This window comes from Bos taurus, chromosome 25 (assembly GCF_002263795.3).
Source record: "Bos taurus isolate L1 Dominette 01449 registration number 42190680 breed Hereford chromosome 25, ARS-UCD2.0, whole genome shotgun sequence".
In the NCBI taxonomy this organism is placed as follows: domain Eukaryota; kingdom Metazoa; phylum Chordata; class Mammalia; order Artiodactyla; family Bovidae; genus Bos; species Bos taurus.
The window spans coordinates 33,471,999-33,481,313 of NC_037352.1; the positions used below are offsets into that span (position 1 = coordinate 33,471,999).

At 58.6% G+C, this 9,315-nt stretch overlaps 2 protein-coding genes across 3 annotated transcripts; one reads left to right on the forward strand and one right to left on the reverse strand.

Moving 5' to 3' along the window:
* The first annotated feature begins 527 nt into the window (after positions 1-527).
* METTL27 (methyltransferase like 27) lies at positions 528-4,867 on the forward strand. Of its 2 annotated transcripts, none has more exons than XM_003587837.6 (6): positions 528-587; positions 873-993; positions 1,516-1,644; positions 1,857-1,992; positions 2,373-2,465; positions 4,478-4,867. In XM_003587837.6, exons 2-6 carry the CDS (start codon positions 877-879, stop codon positions 4,738-4,740), a joined length of 738 nt encoding a protein of 245 aa, XP_003587885.2. In that variant the 5' UTR covers positions 528-587; positions 873-876; the 3' UTR covers positions 4,741-4,867. The 2 variants fall into 2 exon arrangements, with proteins under 2 accessions (XP_003587885.2, XP_015315991.1); XM_015460505.3 differs by having other exon boundaries at positions 876-993.
* Positions 4,868-5,755: 888 nt separating this feature from the next.
* CLDN4 (claudin 4) lies at positions 5,756-7,303 on the reverse strand. Its single transcript, NM_001014391.2, is given in 1 exon segment — positions 5,756-7,303. A coding segment is annotated over 1 exon segment (630 nt). The 5' UTR covers positions 7,217-7,303; the 3' UTR covers positions 5,756-6,586.
* Between the last annotated feature and the right edge of the window lie 2,012 nt (positions 7,304-9,315).

A 9,315-nucleotide genomic window follows, 5' to 3' on the forward strand; every position in this document is an offset into this window, starting at 1 on the left:
TCTGGTGCTTGGAGCCTGCTCCATAGCCAGAGATTGTGGGTTCATGTTCCCATCTGAAGCACAACTGGGTTCGAGTCCCAATCTGAGTTGTTTGGTTTCAGCAGCACTAGACGCACTTCAAGTGCTCAACAGCCATTTGAACAGCGTGTATTATAAAACAAAGCCATCATCCGTTCTACTGGACAGCCTCGCATGGATCTTGGTGACTATTCTAAAACTGAAGGCTGATCCTACGTCCCTCTTTGTCCCGCCGGAATTCTAAGGCTCCTACTGCCTAAAAGCTGAGGCTTTGGGGAAGCATAAAGGACGTCAGGAGCCGGGAGGAAAAAGAAATATACCTCCACCAGGATACCTTTCAAAGCGTCTCTGAAGATTCTGGAATCTTTCCAGGCTGAAGGCGTTCCCAAGAACTTTGAACTCATTGGCTGGTGGTGGAGGGACGGGTTGCCAGCGCTTTGCTCTGATTGGGCATTTTCTCTCAGCGGAAAACCAATCATTGAGGGTGATGGGGGCGGGGCCAGGCTCGCAGTACAGGCCCCGCCCAGCGTTCCGGAGCCCACCCACCTCCCTGGCGGGTCAGATTGGCGGTGAGTTCTGACCACCTACGTCTTAAGGGCCCTTCTACCCTGGAATCCCTCTCACCAAGGCCGATTGGGAGACGAGGGCAGGTCCTCCCCCTGCCCCCACCGCGGGAAACACCCCTTCCGCAGCCCTGAGCCCCCAGGTGTCCAGCCTCGCCCTCTCTGTGCTTAGTGTTCCTTCCTGTGAAATGAGATTGCATTGTTCCCCGGGCAGAGGCGTCCTGACAGCCTCCTCTGCTCCGCACGAGAGTGGGAGGGGGTTAGAGCTTTAGGTGGGCCATGTCCCCACAGCAGGATGGCGGAGGGCAGGAGCCTGCCCGAGGTGCGTGCGCTGGTTGGGGCTTCGCATGGCATCACTGACCTGGCCCACAAGCTTCACTTCTATGACCAATGGGCTCCGAACTATGACCAGGTAAATCGGCCATGTCCTCACCTCTGCTCTCCTCCGCTCACCTGGCCTCAGTTTTCCTGTCTGTAAAGCCGGTATAGTAAGCCTAGAATCATCCCAGGGAGATGAATGTGAGAGTGAAGTAAGATCTGGGTGCAACCTCCAGCCCTGTCTGCTCTCCATCCAACTCCTCTTCAGCCCAACCACGGTGGCCCTGCCCTCTGATCCTCTTCCAGATTGGCAGCCCCTAGAGACCAGGAGCCAAGACCTCCTCACCCGGGTACAGGAGTCCAGGCAGAGGAGCTACCTGGACGAGGTGCTGTGAGCGATCACAATGAATTAAGCAGACAGCGATGCCAAGGCCCACAGAAAGGGCCCACTGGGAGAGAAAAGCACCTCACATCTGCGTCTCCCCTCACTGTAGTTCCACCAGATCCTGGGCCCCCAGCACACACATACAGCTTGGCTTGGTTGACTCTACCCCACAAGAAGGGCCCCTAAATGCTGGAGCATGGGGTGGTGGTTGGCTCAGCATTCTGTCCCCAGGATGTGGCTGCCCTGCAGTACCGTGCTCCCCGTCTCGCAGTTGACTGCCTCATGCAAGCCCTTCCGGGTCCACACCACGCTGCCCCGATCCTGGACGCGGCCTGTGGTACTGGCCTTGTGGCTGCAGAGGTGAGGCCACTCCAGACCCCCTTCCCTCCCATCAGCCCCTACTTGCTGAAAATTCCTACTACCCCAGCCCCAGATCCCCACTTGCCTGCTCAGACTCACTGTTTCCAGACACTGGGGCCACATCCACCGTGGGGCCCACTGTCCTCCTCAAGGTGTGGGGACCCACCTGGGAGGTGGCAGGTATGAACTGTGAGTGGGTTCCCCCACCCCAGCTGCAGGCTCGGGGCTTCCACCAGCTGCATGGGGTGGATGGAAGCCCAGGGATGTTGGATCAGGCCCGGGCCCGCGGCCTCTACCAGTGCCTCAACCTCTGCATCCTGGGCCAGGAGCCACTACCCAGCGCTGAAGGTACTACCCCTCCCCGCTTGACAGCCCAAGGCCCACCCTCTGACCTAGCCCCACCTGACAGCTGACAGAGCCCCTTCCTTTTGCCAAGACGCCATCCCCCTTGCCTAGCCCTCCCCAAGTCCCCTCCCACACCGAGCCCCTCAATCTCTCATTGAGGGACAATTTTGCATTGAGATGCTTCCTCTGAAACCTCCATCCCATGACCTTATCTCAGTCCAGGACTGAGCCACAGCTGCCATATGGCCCAAGGGATCATGGTCCTGCAGACCCTAGCAGCAGGCCTTGTCCCTCCCCAGTGCCCACCATGAACACCATCCTCCAGGGTGGTCTGAGGCCACACTGAAGCCAAACCACCACATCATGTCCGCACGCCCACACAGGGACCTTTGACGCGGTGCTGATGGTGGGTGCCCTCAGTGATGGCCAGGTGCCCTGCAGTGCGATACCTGAGCTCCTGCGAGTTACCAAGCCAGGTGAGAAGCAGCCCATCCAACCACACCCATGCACACCTTCCCTTCTCCACACGCACAGACACAAGCCTCAGAACCCCTCAGGCCAAGCGAGGTGTGCGGTGGCGTTGTGCCTGGGGTCACACAGCCTAGCATCTCAGCCACCAGCTTCCAGCCCAGCCTCGGCCTCAGCTGCCACCATCAACAGACCCAGGTGGTCATCTTGCCTCTCAGCCTTTGGGAAACCAGAAACAGCTCCACTCCTTTTTGGCCTCTGCATCTTCACCAATAAGCAGAATGCCACAGTCCCTTCCCCACAAGCGTTGCAGTGAGAATTGGGTGAAGTAGTGTCTATCAGGGCTTCCCTGGTGGCTCAGACAGTAAAGAATCTGCCTGCAATGTGGGAGACCTGGGTTCGATCCCTGGATCAGGAAGATCCCCTGGAGAAGGGAATGACTAACTACCTACTCCAGTATTCTTGCCTGGAGAATTCCACGGACAGAGGAGCCTGGCAGGCTATAGTCCGTGGAATCGCAACAAGCTGGACACGACTGAATGATTTTCACTTGCTCACTCAGTGTCTATAAGGCCTGTATTTCAATCCTGGCACATAGTAGGGGCTCAGTTCAGTTCCCTCATCTTCCAGCTTCCCCACTAACTCAGAGCCAGCCATTAGAAGAGTCTCTTTCACTTTGGAGGCCTCAGTTTTCTTATCTGTGAAATGGAGCGACAGATATAAGCACTTTTCTATAAACTCCACACACGGGGCTGGTGTGCAGCTAGGGATTGTGGTTACTGTGTTCCTACTGTGTGCCTTACCCCATGGGAGCCTCTGGACTGGAGAGAAGGTACACACGCACCCCACACACCCTGGGAAGGGGCCAGGGGAAAAACACCAGGCTGGAGGTAGGCCCCAGGAATGTGGGTATTCAGTCCTCCTAGAATTCAGGGAAGAGAGGCATCTCCCACTTCTGGCATGGGCGGTGGGGGGGGGGGGGGGGGGGCGGTGACACACAGGCGCACAGTCTAAGCAAAGTCCCAGGCAGAAAGGAGAGTGATGAAGTATGAGGATTCTGTGGTTAAGACCCGGCTGAAGCACAGGATCTGGAAGCCCGAAGGTGCCCTATCCCAGCAAAACCTCATCTACTCCTGCCCGCAGGGCCCAGCAGGGGCTGTGGTTAAATCAGGGCAGGTCCGGGCAGGCTTCACCCTCAGGGAACCACAGAGGCTGACAGATGCAAGGACATCGTGTTGGGGTCAGAGAGAGAGGTAGTGATCAGGCTCAGGGGGACAGGAAACTTCCATCACCTGTATCAGTAAGGAGACCAGGCCACCTTGCCCAGCCTGGGCTTGCCAGACCCCTTAGCTGGCCAATCTGCCTGCCCACAGGTCACAGGCTCTTCTGCTTCAGAGCCTTTCCTCTACAAAGCCCCCTCTCCACCAGTAGCACCCTGCTTCTCCTTACCTCCTCCTCCAGGAAGCCTTCCAGACCCCTGTCTCTCCTGAGTATATCTGAGCCCGTGCTGGGCATACAGTAGGTGCCTAGAGAAGACCTGGAGGGACGAGGTCACTCATTCATTCAGCCAGTGCTTATTGAATGTGCTGGCCTTCCTGTGAGACAGGGTAACCTTCCTCGCTTTGTAAGCTGGGAAACTGAGGCGCCAAGAGGTGAAGGGACTTGCTCTAGGTCCAAAGCCCATGAGTGTTCAGACACAACCATACCCTCCAGCAGACAGACTGGGTGAGCAGTGAGAAGGTAGCCCCCTCTGTCAAGGGGATTCAGCCAAGAATTCCCAGCGGAAAGGATCCTTGAGCCTTGAAAGGTACATAGGAGGCCATCAAGCTGGGGGAGCAGAAGGTATGCCTGGGGGAGGGGGCAGTGGGCCCCAGAGGCTTGGAGATGGAAAACAGCCGGCCTGGGTTCAAAGCTGGGAGGACTTTTGCCTGTGAGGATGCGAGTGGGAAGGGGACAAACTTCCCTGTCCCTGGCTCCCGCCCTCCCCCCACTCACCTGCTCCTCTCCCACTCCTCCCCAGGTGGGCTGGTGTGTCTGACCACCAGGACCAACCCATCTAACCTGCGATACAAAGAGGTGCTGGAGGCTACCCTGGACAGGCTGGAGCAGGCCGGGGCATGGGAACGCCTGGTGGCCCGGCCTGTAGACCAGTGGGAACTGGCCACCTCCGAGCTCGAGGTGAGGCCTGGCACCTCCGACAGTGACGGCTTCATCTCCGGTATCATCTACCTGTACCGGAAGCAGGCGGCAGCCCAGGCTGAGGGAGGGAGGCCCGGTGCCTAGCCCCCAGCTGGCCTCTAACCCTCCTGTGGCCTCACCCTCTGCTTTGCCTGTAAAATGAAGCCAGTGAGTCACCCCTGCCCCCAGGAGAGCTGTGCCTATTAAATGAGACCCAAAGTGCGCATCAGAATTCTGGCGCTGTGGTTTTTCTCACACCCCGCCAGAGTGATGTCTGTCTCAGTGGGAGACAGAGGGAAGAAACAGGACAAAGAGGGCCCCCATCCCTGGCTGTCCCTGGGCCTTGGCATGCAGGGCCACAGATGCGACTCCGTGACTCCTCCCAACGTGGAAGGCCCCCTCCCTCTAACCCGCAGACCAGGAACCCATGCTCACACATCTGGCCGAATACTTTCACGTGTCCTGGGTTCGGTTTCCTCATCTCTAGAGGGATTGGAATGCAGAGTGAAGGATCTCAGGGCGTAGCTTGGAGGCTGCCCCAGAGCCGGGCAGGTGAAAGGGCCTGGGTGACTAGTCAGCACCAGCACTGGTGGGGATGTGCCCAGGGCCGATGATAACTCCTCCATACAGGAGCCACAGGAAGGCTTCATGGAGGAGGAGGCGGGGAGCCGGGCCTTCAGGACTAACAGGGTTCAGAGGGTGGAGGAGGGAAAAAAGACATTCCAGGCTGAGGGCAGGGACAGCCTGAGCACAGGCTGGGAGAAAGGATCTGGAGGGTGAGCTGACCAGCCTGGCAGCCCAGACAAACCTTGAACAAAAGTGGGAGAGGGCAGGTGGCCCATCCCCCAGGGCTGGCTGTTCTCCTGTGTCCTCCCTTCTAGGGTCCCCAGCACTTCACGAGGATCCTGGGCTTTACACTGACAAACAGAGGGCTTGAGCAAGGTGGCTACAAAGGTCAGGGCCAGTTTCCATGCCTCACAGTTCCCCAATATCAGTTTTGTTAAGTCTTCCCATCCCAGCCACTCCACGGGGGTCCTGCCCCTTACCAACCCCCTGCCCAGGCCTCCAACCCCGCCCCTCCACCCCATGTCCACAACTGAAATCAGATCAATACAGAGAATTCCTGTGCACAGGTCCCATTTATTGTAGAAAATAATAGCAATTACCGTGACAAATAGCTTAAATTACAAAACAGAAACCACGTAGGAGGCAGGGGAAAGCCCCAGGACTTCCTGGGATGAGGGCCAGAGAAAGAGTATTCCTCCTGCCCTCTCCAGGCTGCCAATGACCTTGGCAGGGGCGGAGGATCCAGAGGTGGCCAGGATCAAGGGGCTGGGGGCCACGGTCGGGGGCTGGAGGGGTGCAGGCAGCTTGGGCCACCTCTGTGGCCTCCTCCCCCACCACTACCCAAACCAGTTTGTAGCACCTCCACCCCTCCCCTCTAAACCTGTCCGTCCACTCTGTGCAACTAAGCTCCAAGGGCAGGCAGGTGAGCAAGGCGGCCATTCTCATGACCCCAGGTTTCCGTGGGCAAGACCCAGCCTGAGTGCTCACTGGCCCAGCCAGAGAATGCTGGCAGAGTGGAGCAGGAAGGATGGAAGAAGGGGGACGGTGGTCAACGTGGGCCCCATGGTCCACTGAGCACCCACTCAGAGGCAGAGCCCAAGCAAAGTCAAGGCTGAACTGTCCTGGCCAGCAGGAGCCAGCCCCCTGTGTCCACAGCCATTCAGAGGAGGGTGGCCCAGGAGTCTCTTTCCATTCCTCCTTGCTGGTTTTGGAGGTGGCATTGAGAAAGTGTCCGAGAGAGCCAGGAGGCTCTGGGGGCTGCTAACCCGGTCCCCTGCTGCCCATGGCCGGGCCATCCGCCTAGGGTCACAGATTGCAGTGAGCTCAGTCCAGGGAGAAACAAAGATGAAAGGAAAAAAAATTAAAAAGAGTCAACAGTAGTGCCTTAGACGTAGTTGCTGGCTGGGGCGGAGCGGGCGGCGGAGTACTTAGCGGAGTAGGGCTTGTCGTTGCGGGGCGGGCAGTTGAAGCAGAGCAGGGCCCCCCCAAGGATCAGCAAGCCAGCGGCGGCCCAGCCCACGTAGAGCGAGGCCCCCATCTCCCGCTTCTGGCCCGAGGCCACCAGGGGGTTGTAGAAGTCGCGGATGACGTTGTTAGCCGTCCAGGACACGGGCACCATCACCAGCAGGCCGGCCAGCAGGAACACCACGCCGGCCACGATCATGATCTTGGCCTTGGAGCTCTCATCATCCACACAGTTGGTGCACTTGCCGCCCACCACCGACAACAGCACGCCAAACACGGCCAGGATGATACAGATGACGATGAGGGCACGGGCCGCCTGCAGGTCCTGCGGCAGCGCCAGCAGCGAGTCGTACACCTTGCACTGCATCTGGCCGGTGCTCTGCACCACGCAGTTCATCCATAGGCCCTCCCAGATGGTCTGCGACGTGACGATGTTGCTGCCGATGAAGGCCGTCACGCGCCACATGGGCAGCGCGCAGCTCAGGATGGCGCCCAGCCAGCCCAGCACGGCCAGCGCGATGCCCATCACCTGCAGCCCCATGGAAGCCATGGCTCAGCGTCGGCGAAGAGGCGAGACGCGTCTAGGACCTGAAAAGGCGCTGAGGATCCGGCTCTGGAGGCTGTAGGAGTCCAAGAGCCGCGGACGGCTACTTCGCAGCAAGGCCTTACACCGGGAGGGAGTCCGGGGGCAAAGCCAGTTGGAGCCGCTTCAGGCGTCTCTCCCGAGAGAGGCACAAACCCAGCGAATGTGACCCGACCAGTTCCCTTCCTGCCAACAGCTGCCACAAGCTCGCGGGCTCAAAACTGGTGCGGTTATATGGTGCTCCGCGGGAGGGGCGGAGGCCGAGGGAGGGCTTTCAGTCCCTGGAGCCGCCCCCCTGACCAGTTCCTCTAGATTCCTGAGCCTGCCAACAAAGGGACTTTCAGGTCCCAGCCCTGGGCCCCTGAGTCAGGATCCAGTCTCAGAGGAAACTGCCCTTTCCCCCTGCCCCCAGGCCCCTGTTGAGGTCACCCAGGAGACAGACACTGAGTCACAGCCTCCAAGCACCTGGACATCCCTGAGGGGCCAGAGGAGGAGTCAGGCCCAGCTGGGTTGGGGACCTGAAGAGAAGGATCCCCACGTCCCAGAGCTCCCTCATTCCAGGCTTCGATGGATGGACGGGGTGGGAGTGGGGGATTGTGTGACCACCTTCAGGGAGAGGGTCTGAGGATAGAGTCCTGGAAATGCCAAAGAGCAGCCCCACCTTGATTACTGTTGGCAGAGTCTGTATCAGCTTCATCACTGGCCTGATAATTATTAATAGCTAAGAGTCTCACCAGCCACCATCCTCACCTGAGGTCTGGACATTGGCCTGGTGAGGTCCAGTTTTAAGGAGCAAGGGGCTGGGGGGCGCCAGGACTCCTGGGTCCCTCACCTGCCCTCCTCCTCTCTCCCCACCATCACCTGGCTTCCCAGCCCTGCGGAGGATGGGTGTTGGAGGAGACACCTTTTTGGCCAAAGAGAGAAGGAAGCCTGCTCCACCCCACTCCCGGACCCCCAAGCTGAGAAGTTTCAGCCAGTTGCTGCTGGAGCTAAGTTGGCTTGGCCAGAACTAGGTGGTGGGGGAAGTCAGCAAGAGAAAGCCATGGATCAGACTGTGGGGACTTCAGCCCAACAAACAGGTGTTTACTTAGTGAAGATACACAGAGCGGTCCTCCGATAAAGCCAGAGCGGGAGCAAAGTCCCACGAGACTTCGAAGGGGAGGGTTAAATCAGATGGAGTTGGAGATGGGGTTGCCAGGGAGGGGGCCTGATTGGGAGGAGGAGCTGCCTGGCTCAACTCCAGGCGGCACTGAATTCTTGGGTTGTGCAGCAGAGGACTCTGAGGACAGAAATCTCCATGGAGGGGTCCCCCTGGAGTTGGGCAAGGCAGCCAGACTAGGGGAAGGAGAACAGAGAGAGGGAACAGCGAGGACAAAGGTGCCCAAGGTGGGGAAATGCAGCCAGTTCTGGGAGCCAGACGGATTCAGAGGAATCCAGTCTGACCAGAGACAGGGGGAATGGGGGAGGGGCCGGAGTGAAAGAGCCAGAAATGTCTGCCTCGGGCACCGCGGAGCCCTGGGCTGTGAACAGAGGCAGTGGATGCAGGCTGAGCGGCTTTCTGGGGGACTTCTCCGGTGGTCCGGTGGGTAAGACTTCGCTTCCCAACGCAGGGGATGCTGGTTCGATTCCTGGTCAGGGAGCTAAGACCCTACGTGCCTCCTGGGCCAAAAAACCAAAACATAAAACAGAAGCAGTATTGTAATGAATTCAACAAAGACTTTTTAAATGGTCCACATACAAAAATAAATTAAAAAAAAAAAAAAGAAGGGGGAGTCTCTGGAGACAGAATGAAGATGAAAGCAGGCAGAGGACCAGGAAGGGCCTGATTCAGGGCCGAGGACTTTGGGAACCTAAAGAAGCAGCCATTATGGAGGTGAGAGAGAGTGGCCGGGCTCATCCTGACTGGATCAAGGGCACCCTACGTGATCCACGTGCTGCAGAGCTCCACATGCTGGGCAGCTCATCCCAGGGGCCAGGGCTCCCATTAGTCCCCGAGCCCCCAGCATCATCCAGCCCCATGCCTGACGCCCTGGGGCAGCTGGGTGTATAATCCAACCCAGACAGTG

What these genes read in the sequence shown, in the direction of transcription:
- METTL27 (XM_003587837.6), top strand. Translation starts at nt 877, where the DNA reads ATGGCGGAGGGCAGGAGCCTGCCCGAGGTGCGTGCGCTGGTTGGGGCT. An exon ending in GCCACTACCCAGCGCTGAAG is followed by an intron (nt 1,993 to 2,372) that starts GTACTACCCCTC and finishes ACGCCCACACAG; the next exon opens with GGACCTTTGACGCGGTGCTG. An exon ending in CCTGCGAGTTACCAAGCCAG is followed by an intron (nt 2,466 to 4,477) that starts GTGAGAAGCAGC and finishes ACTCCTCCCCAG; the next exon opens with GTGGGCTGGTGTGTCTGACC.